This window comes from Pristiophorus japonicus, chromosome 5 (assembly GCF_044704955.1).
Source record: "Pristiophorus japonicus isolate sPriJap1 chromosome 5, sPriJap1.hap1, whole genome shotgun sequence".
Taxonomy (NCBI): Eukaryota; Metazoa; Chordata; class Chondrichthyes; family Pristiophoridae; genus Pristiophorus; species Pristiophorus japonicus.
Window position 1 is genome coordinate 114,574,079 of NC_091981.1, and position 23,861 is coordinate 114,597,939.

General features: G+C 44.4%; 1 protein-coding gene across 7 annotated transcripts in view; it reads left to right on the plus strand.

Annotated features, from left to right (window-relative positions):
- Window positions 1-23,861, plus strand: part of nek10 (NIMA-related kinase 10) — a 436,136-nt gene that overhangs the window by 132,783 nt on the left and 279,492 nt on the right. For 6 of the 7 annotated variants that reach the window (XM_070880873.1, XM_070880874.1, XM_070880876.1 and 3 more), the window contains exons 10-14: window positions 11,180-11,259; window positions 11,347-11,433; window positions 12,244-12,468; window positions 13,583-13,722; window positions 14,867-14,928. In XM_070880873.1, the coding sequence (XP_070736974.1) occupies window positions 11,180-11,259; window positions 11,347-11,433; window positions 12,244-12,468; window positions 13,583-13,722; window positions 14,867-14,928 (594 nt within the window). Of the gene's footprint in view, window positions 1-403; window positions 537-11,179; window positions 11,260-11,346; window positions 11,434-12,243; window positions 12,469-13,582; window positions 13,723-14,866; window positions 14,929-23,861 lie in introns of those variants that run through there. The other variant, XM_070880877.1, reaches the window with a different exon arrangement.

Sequence of the window (23,861 nt, forward strand, 5' to 3'; positions counted from 1 at the left end):
CTTTGCACTGCCATTCCTTTTCTATGTCTACCAGGCCATGTTCCTAATTGCTGAAACCAGCATGAGACCTCTCCATCGCCTCACCAGATATGGCCTGCCCATCCAAGCCTCTCTCACTTTCTTGCTCCTTACTCAGCCTGAGCCCACCTAGCAGCACCTTTCAGCTCTTCATATGCGGTCCCAGTCCTGAGCCTCATACGTACTGGTAATTGCTTGTGCCCCACATACACTGTTCACACATCAACTGTGCGATGCCATGCAGCTTGAACTGTCGATATGCACACTTCGTCATCTTACTCGCGAGTACCCTACTACAAACATATGTGGCACACCAGCACCTACACAACCGCTAACAACTTTTTGCCTTTGTCATTGCAGATCAAACTCGCGCATAATCAGCACGAGTTGGATCGTCATGGAGAACACGAGCCCTACTTGTTGGACCTGACCGACCAGGAACAGCGAGTCTACGAGCCCATGGGCACGCAGTCATGTTGGTGGAGGGCGGGGAGGCAGACACCCGCTCGACAGTGACGGTATGCGAATGAGATGGTCGTTTTGCATGATTCCCCTTAGCCTTGAGGCCACATGCTTTGCGAGATGTAGCAACCAAAATAACATAAAAACAAAAGAACATAATAAATAGGAGCAGGAGTAGGCCATATGACCCCTCAAGCCTGTTTTGCCATTCAATCAGATCACATCTGATCTGATCATGGGCTCAGCTCCCCTTGCCTGTCCGCTCACCATAATCCTTTACTCCCTTATCGCTCAAAAATCTGTCTATCTCCGCCTTAAATATATTCAATGACCCAGCCTCCATAGCTCTCTTGGACAGAGAATTCCACAGATTTATAACCCTCTGAGAGAAGAAATTCCTCCTCATCTCAGTTTTAAATGGGTGACCCCTTATTCTAAAACTATGCCCCCGAGTTCGAGATTCCCCCATGAGTGGAAACATCCTCTCTGCATCTACCTTGTCGAGCCCCCTCAATAAGATCACCTCTCATTCTTCTGAACTCCAATGAGTACAGGCCCAACCTGCTCAACATTTCTTCATAAGTCAACCCCTTAATCTCGGAATGAATCGAGTGAACCTTCTCTGAACTGCCTTCTCCTTAAATAAGGAGACCAAAACTGTACGCCAGTACTCTAGGTATGGCCTCACCAATACCCTGTACCGTTCAGAGAATCATAGAAGTTTACAGCACGGAAGGAGGCCATGTTGGCCAACAAAGGCTATCCAACCTAATCCCACTTTCCAGCTCTAGGCCCATAACCTTGCAGGTTATAGCATTTCAAGTGCACATCCAAGTACTTTTTAAATGTGGTGAGGGTTTCTGCCTCTACCACCCTTTCAGGCAGTGAGTTCCAGACCCCCACAACCCTCAGCGTGAAGAAATTTTCCCTCAAATCCTCTCTAAACCTTCTACCAATTACTTTAAATTTATGCCCCCTGGTTGTTGACCCCTATGCTCAGGGAAATAGGCCCTTTCTATCCACTATATCTAGGTCCCTCATAATTTTATACACCTCAATGAGGTCTCCCCTCAACCTCCTCTGTTCCAAGGAAAACAAACCCAGCCTATCCAATCTGTCCTCATAGCTAAGATTCTCCACTCCTGGCAACATCCTCGTAAATCTCTCTCTCTACCCTCTCCAGTCCTTCCTGTAATGCGGTGACCAGAACTGCACGCTGTACTCCAGCTGTGGCCTAGCCAGTGTTTTATACAGTTTAAGCATAACCCACCTGCTCATATTCTATGCCTCGGCTGTATCCACCTGGTCTGCTACCTTCAGGGATCTATGAATATGCACTCCCAGGTCCCTTTGTTCCTCTACACTTTTCAATGTCCGACCATTTAATGTGTATTCCCTTTCCTTGTTAGCCCTCCCAAATGCATTAACTCACACTTCTCTGGATTAAATTCAATTTGCCACTGTTCTGCCCACCTGACCAGTTGATTGATATCTTCCTGCAGTCCGCAGCTTTCTTCTTCATCATCAACCACACAGCCTATAGTTGTAGCAGGACTTCTCAACTTTTATACTCCATCCCCCATTGCAATAAAGGCCAACATTCCATTTGCCTTCCTGATTACTTGCTGTACCTGCATACTGACATTTTGTGTTTCATGCACAAGGACCCCCAGGTCCCTCTGTACTACAGCATTTTGTAATTTTTCTCCATTTAAATAATTTGCTTTTTTATTTTTTCTGCCAAAGTGGATAACCTCAAATTTTCCCACATTATACTCCATCTGCCAATGTTTTGCCCACTCACTATATCACTTTGCAGATTTTTTGTGTCCTCCTCACAGCTTGCTTTCCCACCCATCTTTGTATCATCAGCAAACTTGGCTACATTATACTCGGTCCCTTCAGCTAAGCCATTAATATAAGAATGTAAATAGTTGATGCCCCAGCACCGATCCCTGCGGCACCCCACTAGTTACTGTTTGCCAACCGGAAAATGATCCATTATCTCAACTCTCTGTTTTCTGTTCGTTAGCCAATCCTCTATCCATGCTAATATATTACCCCAAATCCCGTGAACTTTTATCTTGTGCAGTAACCTTTTATGTGGAACCTTATCGAATACTTTCTGGAAATTCAAATACACCACATCCACTGGTTTCCCCCCTATCGACCCTGCTCGTTACATCCTCAAAGAACTCCAGCAAATTTGTCAAACATGATTTCCCTTTCATAAAACTCTGCTTGATTAAATTATGTTTCTCCAAATGTCCTCCTACTGCTTCCTTAATAATGGACTCCAACATTTTCCCATGACCGATGTTAGGCTAACTGGTCTCTAGTTTCCTGTTTTCTGTCAGCCTCTTTTTTTAAATAGGGTCGTTACATTTGTGGTTTTCCAATCCGCTGGGACCGTCCCAGAATCCAGGGAGTTTTGGTAGATTACAACCAATGCATCCACTATCTCTGCAGCCACTTCTTTTAAGACCCCAGGATGCAAGCCATCAAGTCCAGGGGACTTGTCCACCTTTAGTCCCATTATTTTATCCAGTACTTCTTCTTTAGTGACAGTGATTGTTTTTAGTTCCTCCCTCTATATACCCCCTTGATTATCCGTTATTGGGATATTTTTGTGTCTTCTACCGTGAAGACTGATACAAAATATTTGTTGAAAGTCTCTGCTATTTCCCTGTTCCCCATTATTAATTACCCAGTCTCATCCTCTAAGGGACCAAAATTTACTTTAGCCACTCTCTTCCTTTTTATATACCTGTAGTAACTCTTACTATCTGTTTTTATATTTCTTGCTAGTTTACTTTCATAATCTATCTTCCCTCTCTTTATTATTCTTTTAGTCGTTCTTTGCTGGTTTTTAAAAGTTTCCCAATCCTCTGGTCTCCCACTAACCTTGGCCACATTGTATGCCATTGTTTTCAATTTGATACCATCCTTTATTTCCTTAGTTAGACACGGATGTTTATTCCTTCTCTTGAAGTATTTTCTTATCATTGTAATATATTTTTGTTGAGGGTTATGAAATATCTCCTTAAATGTCCGCCGTTGTTCATCAATCATCTTACACTTTAATCTATTTTCCCAGTCCACTTTAGCCAACTCTGCCATCATACCTTTTGTAGTCACCTTTATTTAACCTTCGGACACTGATTTGAGATCCAACTTTCTCACCCTCCAACTGAGTTTGATATTCAACCATGCTGTGATCACTCTTTCCTAGAGGATCCTTTACTAGGAGATCATTTATTAAACCTGTCTCATTATACAGTACCAGTTCTAAGATAGCCTGCTCCCTGGTTGGTTCCGCAACATACTGTTCAAGGAAACTATCCCGGATACACTCTATGAACTCTTCCTCAAGGCTACCTTGGCTAATTTGATTTGTCCAATCAATATGAAGATTAAAATCGCCCATCATTATTGCTGTTCCTTTTTTTACAAGTCTCCATTATTGCTTGATTTATATTCCATCCAACAGTGTAGCTACTGTTAGGGGATCTATAGATTCTGTCTACCAGTGACTTCTTCCCCTTATTATTCCTTATCTCCACCCAAAATGATTCTACATCTTGATCCTCTGAGCCAATATCATTTCTCACCACTGCACTGATGTCATCCTTTATTAACAGAACCAGCCCATCTCCTTTTCCTTTCTGTCTATCCTTCCGAATTGTCAAATACCTCTGAATATTTAATTCCCAGCCTTGGTCACCTTGCAACCATGTCTCTGCAATGGCTATCAGATCATAGCCATTTATATCTATTTGTGCCGTCAACTAATCTGTTTTGTTATGAATGCTACGTGCAGTCAGATAAAGAGTTTTTAATTTTCTTTTTTACTGTTTTTCCCTGCTTTGACCCCATTTTCTGATACACTCTTATGTTTATAAATTCTGTCCCTTCCTGTCACGCTCTGGTTATCATTTCCCCCAGTGCTACCCTACTCTATTGCCTTCTCCTTGCTCTGTGACTTTTGAACTTTCCGCTAACTTAAACCCTCCACCCCACCCCCCACTGATTAGTTTAAAGTCCTCTCTATAGCCCTAGTTATTTGATATAACGATGCCCCCCATCTCTGCTGATAACCGCACTTCGTTGCTTTGTGCTCACAGATGATGAGCCAGAAGAGCACCAGCTTGCCCGTCAGCCTATGTCTTCAGACGCTGGGGAAGAGGAGGAGGAGGAGGAGGAGGAGGAGGAGGAGGAGGAGGAGGTGCAGAGCAGTGTGCCGGCACAGGACGACACGTCCTCATTGTGAGCGAGTGGAGAGACCACCTCGGTGGAAGAGGCCGTTTTCCTGCGGTTGCATGAAGCTGAGGCTCCTGGCCCCAGTGGCCTGCAGCGAGGGCAAGCTTGGGGGCCAACTCTCCAGAGGGTAAGTTGGCCCATGAGTCGTGTTTACAGACAGGCAGATGAGAACCTGGACTTGGAGGCTATGTCCATGGAGTCAATGCAGACGCACCACGAGCTCATCAGTGCATTGGCGAGGATCCCCCCGAGCGTCGATGCGCTTGCGTTGAGTGTGATCTCGGCCTCCTCAACTTTGGCATTTGCGGATCGGGAGCCCATCGAGCTCATCCTTAGTCGATTGTAACAGATGCTTCACGCCACAAGTGACCATGGGGTCGAAAACATGATGGTGCGGGCTATGGCTAACGTGGCAGTAGCCATTGAGCGGCAGGCTGAGACCACGCAACACCTGCATTCTGCCATCTCATCAGTACGTGCTGTCATCAATGCTCTGATGCAGGATCAAATTGATGCCCGCAAACACTGACTGCTGCCATCATGTCTTGGGCCCCAACAGTCCAACGGGGAGCTAATGGTGCCGAAGTAGGCCAGCAATTTGCGCTGCACCAGATTGCTTCGGATGCTGAGACACTGCCCCGGGTGAGTGGCAGGCCGTCCATCCAGTTGGAAAGTGATGTCCTTTCTCAGGAGGACATAATTTGGTCTCCCGACACTGCCATTCTGCCTTTGCCCCTGACACGGTCTGCACCACAACCATCCCATACTGCTGCCGCCCATTCTCAGGCCGGGCTGTCGGCAGTCGGGCCTTTCAGGCCTAGAGCTGGTCCAGAGCGTCGCGCTACACCATCTGTCCTGCTCCCTCACACACACAGCAGGCCTCAAGCGACATTGCTGCAGGCACTGAAGACCAAGTGTGGTGGGCCAGCGATCCCCACTGGCAAAGCCTGTGCCCTCATGATGGCCAAGTTGTGCAGCGTGCAGCACACCACAATGAATAGTGAGACCTGTTGAGGGGAGTAGTGAAGACTGCCTCCAGAGCGGTCCAGGTATTGGAATCGCTGCTTCAGCACCCCTATAGTCTGCTCTATGACATTGCGGGTGGCGGCATGGCTCTCATTATAGCATTCCTCCGGCTCTGTGGTGGGGTTGTGGAGAGGGGTCATTAGCCAAGTGGCCAGGCTGTAAACCTTATTCCCTTGCCGTGGTGGCTGAAGCAGTCGAGGAACAGTGCTCTCCTGCAGATTGCAGGCATCATATGCGCTTCCATGATAGCGAGCATTGACTGCGAGGGTGCGTTGCATGTGGTCACACACCAGTTGCACATTTTGGGAGTGGTATCGCTTTCTGTTTCTGAAGACCTCTGCATTCTAGAATGGTGCTTGCAAGGCCACGTGCGTGCAGTCAATTGCTCCTTGCACCCTCGGGAGGCCCGCTATCCTGGCAAACCCATATGCACGCTCATCCTGTTTCTCCCTGGTCACCAGGAAGGTAATGAAGTCCATTCAACGGCTTTACAGAGTTTGTGTGGTGTCGTAGATGCAGCGATGTGCTGCAAATTGTGAGATGCAGCATATGTCCCCTGATGCAGCCTGGAAGGAGCCGGAGGCATAAAAGGTGAGTGCCACTGTCACCTTCACTGCAATGGGCAGCGCAGTCCTGGTGCCGATGTGAGGCTGCAGGTCTTCCTGCAGGAGATGGCATATCACTGTAACGACCTCCTTTCAGAAGTGCAGCCTTCTGACACGCTGCTCCTCACAGAGGTCCAGTTATGAGCATTGCCGCCGGTAAAGCCATTGGGGGTAAGGCCATCTGCCCAACGTCGAGGATCTCTCCTCCTTTGGTCGCCGACATGGCCAACAGCCCTTCTCTCATCACAACGCCTTGCTAGAGCATATAGAATGTGACGCTGGCAAATAAGTAATGCCCTCATTAAAGTTTCAGAAATAAGTTTCTCTCGAGCTCAACTGCTGTGTGTAAACATTGCACTGACTGTAACCTCCGAGGGAAGTGCTTCCTCATCCCTTTAACGACTCTGCAAGCCAGTACCTGCACCAGGAATACGTCATGATCAGAGTAATCATCAGCAGCTAGGCGCTACTGGTTTGCGCCCCTGATGAACCTTTAATGAATTTTTGGTAGGGGCGCTAAACTCTCGCTCGTGGTCGGTATCCTCTTACACTCCCATTAACACCCTCTCTGGCCACTAAACGAGGCGTGAGGCAACCGAAAATCTAGCCCTATGAATCTGTTTTAAAGGCACTAATGGAAACTTTCTCTCATGCTGGAAATGGGTGCACAGTACAAGGAACACACTCGGAGAATGTCCAAAATCATAGCAAACTGCCGAGTTATTGCTGATCCATCTACTCTCCTGCAAATTTGATTGCCAACCCTTCCCAGCCTCTTATTAACTGAGCCCACCCATGCTCTTATTTGTCTTCTATCTCTCCCCAGCCCTCATTAAACTCAGATGTTGTCCTTGAATCTTAGTATCAGTTCCCTTCATCCCTCCCCTAACACCCCAACTTTCACTCCTGAGTATGATGCTGATTGACATCATTAATCCGTCTCTGTCATCTGACACTGTCCCTACCATCCTGCTGTTAACACTCCTTCTCAAAAAGCCCACACTTGATCCCTCCATGTTATCCCAATAATATCTTAAGTCTTCCCTTCTTCACCAAAGCCTTGAAATGTATCGATGCCTTGCAGGCCTTTCCTACCACTCCCTGTTTGACACCTTCCAATTCCATGGTCAAAGACACAAACATTATCTTCTGTGTTTGTGATGGTGGTTTACCATCTCTGCTCCACCTGCTCTTTTCTGCTGTTAATATCTTCAACCACGCCATCCCCTCTGCAGTCCTCCTTCACAGCACACTTTTCTTATGGTTCCACTCTCACCTGTTGCATCATAGTCGCATCGCAAAATACTGGAACTTCAAATGAAGCAACATTGTGAGAGTACCTTCACCACATGGACTACAACAGTTCAAGAAGCCACCATCACCTTCTCAAGAGCAACTAAAAATACGCAATAAATGTTGGCTTAGTCATTGACTCCTGTATCCCGAAAATGATTTAAAAAGAACTCCATCTTCTGTGACTGCCATCTTAGGCTAGGACTAGAGTTGGAGAGCTTTGGGGCTGGATTTTAGGCTTTTCTGTTTTCGGGCAAAAATGGAGGCAAGGTGGGAAAGTTACTGGCTGGGAATAGTTTGCACTTTGGTAAGGAAGTTTCAGCATCTAGGCCCTGCGTCAGGGGGAGCAGTGCTAAGGGAGGCATTGTACACTTTTCGTGGCACAAGGATGGGAAACTCGTGAACTAAAGTGCTGGACCGTGTGCGCTCCATGAGAGGTGTGGGGTGGGAGGCGGGGTGGGGGGGGGGGGCGGTGTGGAGAGTGGGAGGGAACCTTAAAAAAAAACACAAAAACATTCCCAAAACATTGCCCATGCCACCACAACACAAATAGCTAAAAAAAAGATTAGAAGAACAAACACTCGCATTTACCTTTGGAGTACTTTACCTTCCTCTGTGCTGCCGGCTATGCTGGACTGCACTGATTCCCCAGGCGGTTATTGAGGGCGGACTAATCGGGCAAAAGTCCAAACTACTGCCGATGTCGCGATGAGAGGCGTTGCACACCCAACGCAATTCTTCCTGGCAGTGCTACTCAGCACCGCCGCAAAACTGGACCAGAGGATTGCGACGGAGCGCAGGAGACCTGAACGCTGCCTTTCACGCCACTCCGGGGTGAAACCTGGAGCGCAAAGGACCGGAAAAATCCAGCCCTTGGAGTGTTTCTTTGAGGCCAAGCTCATCTTTTTCCCCATATCTAATCTGTCATCAAAACCTCCTTTAACTAGCCAGTTTCACTGCATCTCCCCTCTGCTGCAGAAATCCCTTATGTAGCTTTCATTACCTTGGCTTCTACTTGCCATTATTTCAACTTCCACCCTCCACAAAACATGACTTATCAAGAACTCCATAGACTGCATCCTGATTTGCATAAAGTCCCACACTCCCACTACAATCATCCTTGCCAAACTCCATTGACTCTCAGTGCCCCAACGAATTCATTTCATGATCTCTTGCTAGCCTTAAAATCTTTCATCTTCAGCTATATGCCTCTGTACACTGTCTGTTCCTCTGACATCAGTTTACTCTTCATTCCCTGCTCATTCTATTCCACTATGGGTAGGTGTTCTTTTAGCCACTACAGCTTGTCCTCTCAAGCAACCCTCCCTAAACACCACTGCGTTGTTACTGTAAGAGATTCAGAAGGAGACAGAACCAATATACTGTGTAGTGAGTATATTTTATTAATAGCAGATTTAAAAGAGAACACAGCAGTCACGGAGTCAACAAGCTAGCTCATCAGCACAGCACAATTCTTGCGCTCAAGAACAGCCAAATACTTCAAGAAGGTAAAGTTAATACAACAGACATAATAGAGTAGAAATTCTGCTTTCTCCTTCCCGTGGGCATTCGACTAGATTTTAGATAAAAATGCGCATCTACCTGAAGCTGCTGCGCCTACTGGAGTTCCTGATCCACAGGCCGCCTCTCCCTGCGCGTCGCAGCGTGTGCTCGTAGGGACGTGCACAGTAGTCACGTGTGCCTGGACACCCAATCACAGGTAAGTATTTTCTCATTAATAATAATGGGAACTCCGTAAGTTGGAGTTCCCATTATTATGAATGAGAACCCCCCCCCCAAACACCCAAAACACTAATTAAAAAAATAGAAAATATGCACTACATATTTAAGATTCATTTAAATTAAAGTTATTAATGTCTTTTTAAAAAAATTCGGGAAAATATATATTTTTTTAATAAGTTTTTTTAATTATACCTTAAAATATACTTACCGTAGTGGAGGGAATTTTTAACAAAATATGTTTTCATAACTTTATTTTAATATGTTTTTATGTGTTTTAAAACACTTGTGCCTTCAAAAGTAGGCTATGCGCCTGCTTTTTCAGGCAGAAGATTTTTGAGGACATTTGCTGGGCAAGATATGCTTAAATATTGCAATCTTGCACATACAAATATCCTCGTTCCTGATATGTGTAGGATCATCGGAAAAGCTGGTTTTTAGCGCATGCGCATTGCACGCTGAAAACCGGCTTTTCCGATACCTTCCCGGGTCCGTAGAAACTTCGTATGGGCCCGGGACGTCGGAATTTCTACCCCAATATTACCCAGTCGTGCTGGGAGGAGTGTTGATGTCAGGACTCTTCCTTCTCTGCCTCAACATTTGGAACTTCTTGTGCTGTTTTATATCTTGCTTTATCTCATTATTCATATTCCTTTCAGTCTAGCTGTTGTGGAAGATTGATAGCTTAACAAGGACTTTGGCCTGTGCCTGCTCCAATACATCAAAGATCTAAATAAGCATGTATTAACATTCTAGGCTATATATCATGCACCACTTCTGTTCCTCATTTTGAAAGCCTCTAAAAACTTCTCTTTTCATCTTTGCGTTTGACCCACCCTAAGCTTTCTGTTTCCCTTCCATCTCTCCTGCCTGGTGTCCATTTTTTCTCTCACCCCTGTAAAGTGCTCAAATATGTTTTGCTGTATGCGAGGAGTGCTATAGAATTGTTTGCTGTTGTTTATTGTTAGAATTACATAAAGCAATGTTTCCCTCGCAGCATGCTGCTCCATAGTTCTAAGATTAAAGACTGCAGTCATTTTGACGTCTTAACAAGAGTGTTTGTTTTTATTAGCCGATACTTCCTGAGACTTGGATAGGAGCAGAAATAACATCTAGCCCACAATAAGTTTCTAAAGCTGACATGCACTGCAAAGGGATTCCGTTGTCCTTTGTCACTCCAGGGCAGCTGCTCCGCTTAATATTTCACAAATGGATGTATGTTCAAGAAGAGACTAAAAATTACTATTTTAAAAAAAGCATAACTAATAAGCAAAGCCCAAAAACATTCTCTGTGGAGAATACTTATCAGTAATAAGACTTCCTGCCGCTTTTTTAATTATTTGTGCATGAGGAATTGTGTGCCATTTTTTTCCAAGAACAATTTATTTTGATTGGAAAATTGAAAATGCACTGAAGTTAAGTTAAAGCTTTTAAAATTTAAAAAACTAATTTTCCAACTCAGACAAGCTTGGGAGAAAGGCCTCTTCACTCACCAGGTGCTTGATGGAATCATTTTCCCCTGGCAGGTGTCCCAAAGTGATGGATTAACTTTTGCACAGCAGTAAAAATATGTATTAATATATATAATTGCATCTGTCTCTGCTGAAACAGAAAATAGGTAATTTTTTTCAGGCACAATGTCCAGCTTTGTACTGCTACCAGAGATTAATTTGTGACAAGTGGATTTTTATAAAATAAAATACAGTTATTATGTTAAATAAGAAGAAACAAAATGATATACACCAAGTCATTTTAACTTGATATATTTTCTTTAGACCCTAGTAAAGCTACTGGCAGCCAAGGACAATAATGTATTACTGGGTGCTCTCCTTGCTCTTACCAGCTTAGCTGAAAGGTATGTCACTTAAATAAACAGCATAAAATATAGCACTAAATAAGTGACTGTAATTGAACAAGTTAATAACATTTAGCTTTTTTTTAGTCCCGTGTGCAGAGTGAAGATAGGGGAACTCACTATTGTAGAAAACCTGTTAACAATTTTACAAGATTATGACTTGCTATCAAAAAGGTAAGTTAAGATTTTTATTTTTTTCAAACTTAATGATTTTTTTTTTAGAAGCAGTTAAGGTTATGAGGTAGTCATTTACACAACATTGTTTAATATAGGACTGAACATATAGGAGCCAAATTTTTCTGGTCCTGCTCTGCCAATGGTAGTACAATAGGGCAGTACTTTCCAAGCCATTGTTTGCATCTCTGACCTTGGTTCATTTCCTAGATTCAAGGACATATAAATATTTTGGTCAGGGGCCAACATCATCTATGGTAACGTCCACCTCAGGTGAGGGGAAATAAAATTATTGTAGTGCCATGTGCTGGCTAAAGCTTTTTAAAAGATTAGAAATGTTGCCAGGTTTTGAATTTGGTGGTTTCTTGGAAATTAGCCATAAAAAATGTAACCTTTCTTTTTTGGACTCTTAGTAATGCAGGCATCTTTTGTGCCCAGCATTTCTAGGTTGCAAATTATGTAATTTCCCTCACTTGCATGGTGTCATAATATTGCCGAGCATATTATGTGTACCCTCAACATCAACTGGAAATTGTAACAGGTGGAAAAAGGGGAAGGAAATCCAGTTTAACCTGGTCCTGCCCCAAATTCTGTCCCCTGTCTATCTAGATTGTGCTGTCTTTGTGGTGATTTGATGGGAAAAAAATGGGGCTTTTTTTGGCTAGTGGGGAAGTTGTTAGTGATTACAGGGACACACATTTGTGATGATTTCAGTTACAAAGGAAGAGATGAACAGCTTTGTTTCTGTCCCTTTGTTAGAAGTAAAAGACTGTTTTTGATTGGTTTCCTCAATGCTAATGGTATTTACAGAATGACTGCTGAGCTCCTTCGTCTACTCTGTGCAGACGCTCAAGTGAGAGAACAGGTGAAGATCTATGAAGGGATTCCCATTATGCTCAGTTTGCTACATTCTGACCACCTCAAATTGCTATGGAGTGTTGTTTGGATCTTAGTTCAGCTCTGTGAGGATCCAGATACCAGCACCGAGATTCGCTTGTGGGGGGGCATCCAGCAACTCCTCCACATTCTACAAGGGTGAGCTTAAAAGAAAATATTAAAAATAGTAAAGCACATTTAATTTTATCCTTCCATATTAATTATCGGCAAGTTTGAACAGAAAGCATAATTTAGTAAGATACTTGAATAAAATAACCAAATTGAGTGTTATATGAACATATTTAGAAATAGGCACTGTGTCCTTGCTAATGGAGAAATTTCAACTTAATTTCCACATTTTCCTTCACATTGTAAAGTTACATACCCTATACACTAAGTAATATTTCTCATTTCAATCTTATGGTTTTGTTTTATACTGTCAAATTGCTCATTAGAGAAATTCTATGAGACATTTTTTGTCGACTCTCTTTCTCCATAACATCACCCAAAATCATTTAAGAAGTACCTTGTGATTTTATTGTACTTTACTTTTTCATAGAATCATACAAATTTACAGCACGGAAGGAGGCCATTTCAGCCCATCATGTCCGCACCGGCCATTAAAGAGCTATCTTGCCTAATCCCACTTTCCAGCTCTTGGTTCAAAACCCTGTAGGTTATGGCACTCCAAGTGCACATCCAAGTATTTTTTAAATGTGGTGAGGGTTTCTGCCTCTACTACCCTTTCAGGCAGTGAGTTCCAGGCCCCCACCATCCCCTGGGTGAAGAAATTTTCCCTCAAATCCCCTCTAAACCTTCTAACAATTATTTTAAATCAATGCCACCTGCTAAGGGAAATAGGTCCTTTAAAGTTCAAATAGTTGGTAAATGTATCAACATTTCACAAAATGGTTTAATTTGGAACTAGTGAATGTTATGCAGGAATTTTAGAGTGTAATTTTCACATATCGCTGGCTAGAATATTTGATATTAAGTTAGATGCATGACATTCTATTACGTTACTTCATATAATTTCATTCTTTATACAGTGAGCTGATTATGTTCAGTCCCTACCACATCAGAGAAGGTAGTAATTGGTAATGGAGGGTTAATGTGAAATAGAGTAAGATATCTAACATCTATCCAGTGTTTCAGATAGACTGAATCAATCATATCCGTCAAATTGTACCAGAGCTGCTTCATTCTGTACATGTGTACATGTATGTGTTTATTTCTTTTTAGAAAATATACCTTTTGTGTGTGTTTTTTTTAGAGATAGAAATTTTGTATCCGATCGTTCTTCAATTGGAAGTTTGTCAAGTGCTAATGCTTCAGGAAGAATTCGACAACTTCAGCTGTCTGAGAAACTGAGTACTCAGGAAATTCAAGAAAATACACTATCCTTGCAAGAAGGTACAACATTTTTCATTGAAGTAAAGGTCCAGCATATAGATTAATTATTGACATTTTTTGATAAATAAGATAATTAAAGCAGGACTTTTTCATAGATTGAATAGATTTGGTGAGTTTCTTTATTTTTAAGAGCATAGAAAGGAAATTGATAGCATTACATCTTTTGTGCTACTGAAATATAATTAACTAAATGACTGACTGACTGACTTTTATATAGCCACTTTCACGACCGCTGGATGTCCCAAAGCGCTTTACAGCCAATGAAGTACTTTTTCCAAGTGTAGTCACTGTTGCAATGTAGGAAACACGGCAGCCAATTTGTACACATCAAGCTCCCACAAACAGTGATGTAATAATGACCAAATAATCTGTTTTAGTGATGTTGACTAAGAGATAAATGTTGGCTAGGCTTCAGAGGATAACTCCCCTGCTCTTCTTCAAAATAGTGTAATAGGATCTTTTACATCAGACGGGGCCTCAGTTTAATGTCTCATCTGAAAGATGGCACCGCTGACAGTGCAGCACTCTCTCAGTACTGCACTGGAGTGTCAGCCTAGATTTCTGTGCTCAAGTATCTGGAATGGGACTTGAACCCACACCTTCCGACTCAGAAGTGAGGGTGCTACCAACTGAGCCACGGCTGGCACACTGCAGAATATATTCAAGCATGGGACATGGGTTGGTGCACCACCCGGGTCAATAGTCCAGTTAACTTGGTGTACCTTTTTGTATAGGATCTATGAAATATCAATCACCCACATAGAGAATTCTCACCAAAATTTCTGTGTACATAGACTAACTCTAATGATAACACAATTGAATCATTTGTTCTTTTTTTGTAAACTTTGTTTTACAATCTTAGTGATGTTTATGTCACATGGTTTAACTGTGGGAGTCAACCATCCATTGCTATGCACCATGGCACCCCTGTTAACCAAAAAGAAACAAATCACTAAAATGGTAAATTGTAGTAAGTAATGTTAAGTTTGTTACATTATAAAGAATAAGGAACAGTCTGAAATGTGTTCCAAGGATGTAAAACATTCTTTTCTGGGATGATGTTATTTGAACCACTTGATCTGCCAAAACTGTGTGTTATCCTTTAACTAACATCAATTCCTTATTGACTATTTTGTCATTTCAGCGTGTTGTGCTGCTATCACTGAGCTGGTGCTTAATGATACAAATGCTCAACAGGTTGTACAGGTTAGTATACTCAAAGTTAAGGTGAATTATTATTTGCTCGAAGAAATATTGGTTTTAATCAGGGTCAAATCATAATGAACTGTGTGGTAATAAAAGGAGAAAAGAACTGCTGGCTTCTGAAAGAGTGTTAAGATTAATGAAGATGTGGCCATAGCTGAAAAATTGAATGAGTTCTTTAGTTCCATATGTACAAGGGAACCAGCATATGGACTGTAGCGAAGTGGCTGTAGAAAGCCATGACCCAAGAGTCAAATGAAAGGGCGAGGAAATTTTCAGATGCGGCAAGAAGTTTAATAATCACACACGAGTGGTCAAGGTGAGTGAATGCATCTTCAAATGCCATATTCCACCATCTGCACCAAAAGCCTCACACACTGCTCAATCCACCACACCCCTATCACCCACATACCAACAATCTCTGGCAATCACCACTCATACCTCACAATCATAGCTTCACTTCACCTCCACACACTTACCACTGCTGCAAGACTCACACCCACATCTCACATCGCCAGCTATTCAACCATGGCAGGCACATCTCCCAAACACATTACACCACACTCACTGACACACTTCCCTTTCTCATGCAGACAAAGGTGGCTCACAATCGCTGGGAGCAGCAGCAAACTGGTGGAGGGGAAGCTCGTCTGCAGAACCTGATGGAGCTGGAGGAAGCCATGCTGAAAATCATTGGAAGGGCTGTCGGTGTCTGGTGAGCGGGGAAGTTGAAAGCATTGAAGGAGGAGAAAAAGACACAATCCAACTCTTGTGCATTTCTCCTTTCAGATATCCAAGAATGCCAACCTGGCCAGCTAGTCCCCGAAGTGATGGAGGAGGACAGTGAAGGAGGGGAAAAAGACACACTGTCACTCCATCGCAGGCTCCAGGTCAGAAAATGGCACTGCACGGACTTTAGAGGATAGTATAGAGGAGGGATCTGCATGTGGTGAGTCACCAGTCATGAGTGGGCTGCAGCCAGGCCAGTAGGTAAGGTTAGCTCAGGTGCCAGCTCCCCAGAGGGCAGGTTCGCGCACGAGTTCTGCTGCACGGGACTCATATATGATGACCTCGATGGGGTAGCCTTCAGAAGAAGGGTGATGGGCATGCACACGCAAATGCTAGGGGCAATGTCAAGTCTGCCAGAGTGCCTTTTGCCAGCTTCAAGGAGCATGGAGGAGTTTGTGCAGAGCTTGGAACCCGTGATTTCCAGGATGGAAATGATGGGTATCTCTGGGAGAGACTTTGTGGACCTAGCCATGATGCTAGCTGTGATGGGTGATGTTGCAGCTTCCATTGCAGCATTGGCAGAAACAACCCAACGTCTGTGCTACAATGGGAGCTCAGACTGTTGCCATAATGGAAAGTGTCTTCTAGGGTCTCGCAGCACTCCAGCAATTTATCTGCCAACAGATGGCTAGGAATGCTGAGGTGCCACCCCTGGGAGTGCCTGTGCCTCCGTGGTGCAAGAACCTGCTGTCCTCTCTCAGGATGACAGCATTCCTACTCGCCAGTGCCCTTGAGGCTGCCTGTCATCCAGCCAGCCTAAACTATTGCCGCCCATGCCGAGGTGGTGCAGTCTACAGCCGGGCCTTCTGGACCCAGAGCAGCTTGAGGTCACCTTGCAAGACCATCTGTGCTCTCCCCCACTGAAAGTCAGCAGCCTTCCACTAGCCTTACTGCAGCCATTGGGGAAGCACTTCATAGAAGCACTGGAGTAAGAAAAACAACATGAAAGACATACACTAAGGGAATGAATAAGGGTGGTTAGTTGACTTTGTTATTTTGATTTTGATTTGATAAATTTATAAATTATGTTTGAAATGTTTGTTTTGCGGTGGCTCTCATTTCAGTTTTGTGCCCAGGAGGATGAGGCTGCCTGCCTTCTCCCTTCATCCTCCTCCTCCTCCTGTGGTTGTTCCCAAACCTGTGATGTACTGGAGAGCTCCTCCCGAGCCATCAAGGCAGCGGAACTGTTGTTTGAGCACCCCGATGACCTGCTCAATGAAGTTCCTCATGGCAGCATGGCTCTCATTATATGATTGCTAGCCACGTGTGGTGGGGTTGCAGAGGGGAGTCGCTAGCCAAGTGCAGAGCGGATAGCCCTTGTCTCCGAGCAATTACCCTCCGTATGACGTGGTGGCTGGAAGATTATGGGCAGAGCAGACTACCGCAGGATGAGGGTATCATAAATGCTGCTCAGATACTGGGCATTCACCATCATGATGCGCTGGGTGTGATCGCACAACAACTGCACATTGAGTGTGTGAGTGGTAGCCTTTGTGGTTACGGAACATCTCCGGATTGGTATGCGGCGCCCACAACACCACGTGTCTACAGTTGATGGCGCACTACACCATGGGGAAGCCCAATATCCTGACAATGCCACGTGCGCGCTCCTCCTACTTCTCTGTTCAGGAATGAAGTCCCTACTCCTGGAGTACAGAGCCCTTGTGACCTCCCAGATGCAACGATGGATGGCGAACTGAGAGATGTTAGCTATGTCTCCTGGTTCAGACTTGAAGGATCTGGTGGTGAAAAAATTGAGGGCCGTGGTGATCTTGAGGGCTACTGACAGCACCATGATTGCCCTGCTCTGAGGCTGCAGGTCTGGTTGCAGGAGGTGGCAGAGTTCTGTGACCACCTCCTTGATGAAGCAGAGCCTCCTAATGCACTGTTCCTGGCTTAAGTGCAGGTAGGAGAAATGCTCTTGGATGACCTTAGGTGGATAAGGCCGCCTGCTGAGAGTCCTCCTGCCCTTCCTCCTCCCTCTGCGAGCATTTTGTCCTCCTCTTCACTGCTGCTGCTACATCTCCATCATATTCGACCACAAGGGGGACTGCAAATAGAGCCTCCATACTGGGAGCAAGTGGTGTGAGCAGAATCCTTTAATTGAGAATCAAGACATTCTCCAATTGCAGCATTACTCGCTGTCACCTCACCAACTTTAAACAACTCTAGAAAGCTCTAAACAGTTGCATAAACTTACACAGAGCCAATAGAAATGTAAGTTTTTGATCCCATTAAATAGTGCTGGTGAGGTGTCCTTCCTGATGCTGAACGCTGGTTGTGATTAGGAGAGGGCATTCAATGGAATGGTGAAGCCCAAAATGTCAGATCGTGTGTCAAATCAGCGTTGCACACTCTTTGACGCCATGATCTGCCTCATTACCATTTCTGCAGCCAGTGCAGGCAACGGCATGCTGCCGACCTGCCCAAAAATGGCAGCATCCGCAGGACCCGCTGAAAGCAGGCGGAAACAAGGCAGCCGCCATTTTTTCTTCCAAACCGGCCTTCATGGCCGGCGCAAATGGGTCCAATTTCTCAGCCAAGGACTCTTCTTGTTGGAGGTGTTATGGTTCAGGAATGTAGAGGCTCGATCAGGGATATTTCACTTGATCTGTGGGAGCAGAACAAGTTGACCAGAGTATAAGCTAGAAAGGGGTATATTCAGATGTGATGTAAGAAAGCATTCACTGACAGGTTGGTTTTTGGAATAGCTTATTTAGAGATTCTGTAGAATAAAGTAGATTAGATTACCAAGGTCAAATTGGAAGAAAAAATGGATCATTGATTACAACCGCAAAGACAGCAGGTGGGCAGCTGAGATGGACCCATGGGGCACAAAATTTGGATATGTAGCGCCCTTTTCTTGGGCACTCTGAGTGCCCTTAGAGATCCAAAACGGCATCTGTGGCAATCGCGCATACTTTTTGTGCATCGTGCCAGACGCCATATTGTAGTTAGTGAACGTCCGCTGGAAGTAGGCAGGTCATGACGTCAATTAACGTGCAACGCTGATTTGACGGCAGCGCTGCCATTTTGGAGCTCAAATGCTCCAGCTAACGCCCTCTCTTAAGCTCGCACAGCTGAATGTACGTTCAGCAGCAAGAAAGACCCCCCCCCCCCCCCCGTCAGCTCTATTTAAAGGGATCATCACCTACTTGCAGGTTAGTTGTGATTGATTTCTACTGGCTGTTGCAACAATTCTACAAGTGTTTGGTGCTTTCTATAGTTTAAAGTTGCTAAACTTTCCAGGGAGTAGTGTCGCTCATGCTGAAGGACTTTGTTGACTTCAAGGCTTCTGCACAGGTAACTTGCTGACAAACATGGGTGCTGCAGGGTGTTTGTTTTTCATGTTACTCTGATTCTTAGACCTCGGAACTTATAGGGGAAAGGACAACACGTGGCACAAAATTTAGGCTTAACCCAGTGTCAGTTTTATTATACAAAAACCGACTAAAACTACAGGACTAGACTTCTGAGAGAAATCTACTGAAAACATACAATCACCCTTCCTGGCTGTAGCTATTGTAGGTTCGTGGTCATTGGTTCCGTGACCGGTTGGTTTTTCTTCTGGCCATTTTCTGCAGTGCTATTCCTTCCGTGTTTGTTCCGTACCTCAATTCGCTTTGGTACCCCTCTTCCATTACCCGCCGAACGATGCTAAACGACTGGTGCAGTAACCTCTAAGCTACTTCTGGCTCGACTGATGGAACTGGTCGCTCTGGGCTGCTTCTAGCCCGACTGATGGAACTGGTCAACTCGTGGTCTCCTGAGCTGCTTCTAGCTTGCATATTTATATCCACGTATGACTGATCTCCCGTCACTGTGGTTTTGATAATGTGTTTGCATCGATACATTGTTTTGTGGTCCCCTTGGTTGATTGACTGCAATAATGGACTCGACTGATTCCCATTTGCACACTGAGTCTGCAAGACTCAAATTGATTTCTCATCTTAACACCTCATTCACAAAAAATATGCACCTGGTGTGGTTCCTTTGTTGTCCGGTCTTTTTACAGACTTGGTGTCTCCAGTGGGCTTGTTTTTCCCCACCCTGGCCAATCAAGTTCAGGGCCTCATGTAACAACTCCATTGTTGTTATGCATGAAGTCAGTTTTGGTTCCTGTCCACAGAATGCCCTTAATTGTCCAGCTTAATTCCAAAATCAATTTTTAGTTCATGGTCTCCTTCTGTGCTTTTCTGATTAGTAACCTCACACTCCCTTCTTTAATGTTTTGATCAATATAAAACTAGAGACATTACTTGTGGATTTCTTCTTTTTCCATAAGGTCTTTTTGGGTGCATTGCAGTCTCAGTCAAAAACTCCAGATTACATTCCTTTTTTACAACAAAAAACAATACTTTTTCCCGACAAACCAATGCTTTTTACAACTAAAATGTTCGGCCTTGATCTGACTTCAGTTTTATATACAAACACCTTGGGCCTTGGTTCATCTTAACAACCCTTCAAGATTCCCTTCCTTTGTTTTCTGTTTTAACTTACAGAATAAGATAAATAGGTACATCGCTATCACCACCTGTACAATGACTAGTGCGTGTGACACGATTCGAACCCAGGGGGGGAATCTCAATATTGAGTCCCAAATTCCATTGTGGAGGGGCCAACATTTCCTCGATTTCCTCCCTTACTTTTCATTTGTTTGGTGTAATGTGTAATAGTGTTTGTGAGATAGCTTGATGTCCTTTAATAACTTGGTCAAATGTTCGGGTAACGGCGGGATATCGTATCCAAAATGTGATATGTATTCCTGGAGGTTCGGTATAGTACCGTTGACTGTGATACTTATGTGTTTGTGGTCTGAGATAGGAATTATTCTTTGTTGTGCTATGAGTGTCTCTACCTGGGGTGTGAAACAAAAGGTGGAATCTGTCACTGGACACCAAGTGTCCTGGTGTACTCTGTACCGACTTTCGTTGGCGGTGACACAGTATGTCCCGTTTCCCTTGTACGCATCTGTGGTGGAACATGGTCGTGAGCTGTCACTTCCATGATACAGCTTATAGGCTGCCTGTCTTCATACTTGAACCCATATACTGACTGGTCGAAAGGATTCAGATAACAAGGGCATAATATTACATGTGTGCCTCCTCTCTGGCATTCCTCCAGACTAGCACCAGGTTATTGAGTCTCCCAATTTTACTACAGACTGCGGGGTTTTATAATGCTTCACATGTACCCCGTTCCGAATTACCCCAATGTTTTCCACCCGGTATACTGGTTGTTGTGACTGATCCAACACCGGTATTCGAAATACTATCCCCATTATGGATTGTTTACTTTGACTACAGTTGACCGGGACTGGATACGCTTTGGAGACTGATCGTAGCTGGTACGAATTCAGTAGGTTGTTATAGACACTCAATGCCTTTAGATGCTTGTTACTGACCCACGACAATACATGGCCTGGTTTTAAATCCTCTAAATTACTGCGTCCTTCATTTAACAACCAAGCTCCATACATGACATACACGTCATTCTGAGCAGCTCGATCTGATGCGTTTCTATCCTCCTTGATTAAAGCATTGATGGTCTAAGTGTGTGCCTCCAACTTAGCTACCATCTCTTTCAAATGGATTGTCATTGCTTGGTCCTTCTGTATTTAGTTACCCTCTATGTCAATACCCTCCTCCAGTATCTTCTTTAACTGGTCCCTTAAGGTGTTCACTTGGACTTGCAACTGCGTATTGTCCACACTATTTACCAGTGATGTCTCAGTATTAAATGCTGTAGCTACATCACTCATTAGCCCCCTTTTCCATCTCGGTTTATACGCTTCCCCTTGACTCTCATCCCCGTAATTCTATTGATAGAATTGTTTAAACATTTCCCTTAGCAGTTTTTTGTATAACTTTTCCCTTTCTGGCGGGCACCACCGGGGTAATTGTAACTATGTTAAATTTAGAATAACCAACGCTACTTCATCATATACAGAATGATACAACAATTTCCCTATTGGGATTAACATCAGCCTGTTCTTAGGCCCGGGTTTTAGGACAGGACATGGAATTTCTTGGTTTGAAATCTCCAGCATTTTAGGGAGAGGTTTTAATTTGCTCACGATCAGCTCGGTTGCATTGACTGTTTTTGGAGGGTTCAAGGTCACACAGGAATCAAAACCCTGCGTCCAATTCATTCCCGACCCAGAATCCTGTCATTGCCTTTGAAAGACAATCCCCCTAACTCCACTGCACTTATGGGTAGATCCAACTACACAGACATAAATCCCTTGTTCCTTCTTCCACCACTTTTCCCAACACAATTTTGCCCCTTTTGTTCCTGTGGTCCGCCTGTTTGAGCGTTTACCCAGTTTCTCCCATTCTGTGGATGCATTAGCTTTTCCCCTGTCTGTTTTCCGCAACCACCACCATCCTCCCATGGGGGTAATCCCTTTACATTCCAGACAAACTCATTTACCCTCTCTCACCCGTATCTTCCTGGTCATGATGTTCAGCCTGGGGCAGGACACTGACACCTCCCCAAGTTTATTTTCGGTTTGTCTGGCGTACTTGGTCGAATTTGAACTAACCACCCTGGCCAACTCCCAGTGTGAGCATAGGCGTTGTGTCTTTGTTGCTCCATATGGCTCCCCTTGAGTTACAGTGGGGCCAGTTCCTCCCATACACCCATATACAAGGAATGTCTCGGTTTCTCCCCCATCTCCCAATTCTTTAATAATAATGGCCATCCACAGTGTCCACCTCATCTCGTATCCCTGGTTCAATTCGTTCCTATGAAGACAAAAATGAAAAAAATACTTTTGCTCTGTGGGGGCCTACCCCTCACAGGTCCTTCTTCTGTTATTCACATATGTACATAACACCTTTTTACGTTCACTGCTTCCCTCCTTTTATCCCGATGCTTGGGCTTTCGGAGACTCGGTGGTGGAGAATAAGGAGGCGTCCAGGGCACCCTAGGTTGCAGTACCCGACTACTCCGCCTTACTGTTCCGTCCCTTACGTCTCCATCATCATCATCCCACAGCATTGGTGGAAGGCCTACACTGATCAAACTCATAGTTCCTTGGACCGTTGCCCGCTTTTTACTTTTCTCTCCGGGGTTGTACAGTTTACACTGGTTTATATGGAACCATTTTATACATCTTGGCAGCTGGATCGCATACACCATAGGGCTTGCCTTGTCTACAATGCTATATGGTCCTTTGTACAATGGTTCAAATGCCCCTATTCTGGCATAATTCCTGACCATTACCTGATCCCCTACCCTCCATTCCTGTGTAACCTAGGGTTTCATCAGCAGTTTATTCTGCTGGTGCTGTCTACCCATATTGTTAGCTGCTTCACAATACAGCCGCTTCAGAGTATCATGCAGATCTTTGACAAACCTACCCTGTGTGACCTCTTTAACCTGCTTTTCGGTCAGGACTGGTGCTAGGATATGGGTCGGGGTCCTCATAAGTCTCCCCGTCATCAGTGCATGTGGGGAGTGTCCTGTACTCTGGCTCGGTGGCTCATCAGTATTAGGGGTAGGATTTCATCCCATTTCTTCGGGGTATTTCCTATCTCCTTTCTAAGCCTCTCTTTTAAGGTCTGGTTTGTCCTTTCTACTGGACCTGACGATTGGAGGTTATACGCCACATGCCATTTCCCCTGTATTCCTAACAGCTTTAGGGTGGCCTGCATTACCGCTCCGGTGAAATTACTCACTTGATCTGATTCCACTATTAGGGGCAGTTCCCATCGAGAAAATACTTCTCGCACCAGAATCTTTCTAGTGACTACTGCGGTGGCCGCCCTACAAGGAAAAGCTTCTACCCATTTTGTAAAGAGATCTATTAACACCAAGCAATATTTACTGCCTCTGCCTGAGGTGGGAGGTGGCTCGATGAAATCTATTTGTATAGACTGCCATGGCAGTCTACCTCTACCCTCCTCGTGTGTCCCAACGGAGCCTTTCTCCAGTGGGGGTTTGGATTGTTTGCGGCACATACCAGACAATTCTGGTAATAATCCCTTACATCACTTCTAAGCCCGGGCCACCATCCCACGGCTTCTACTTTATTCCATGTCGTTTCTGGCCCTGGATGTCCAGTTCCTGGACCCCATGCACTAGTTGCAAGAATTCTTCCCTGCACTGCCCAAGCACGATCCAACTGTCCCCCTTAAACAGCA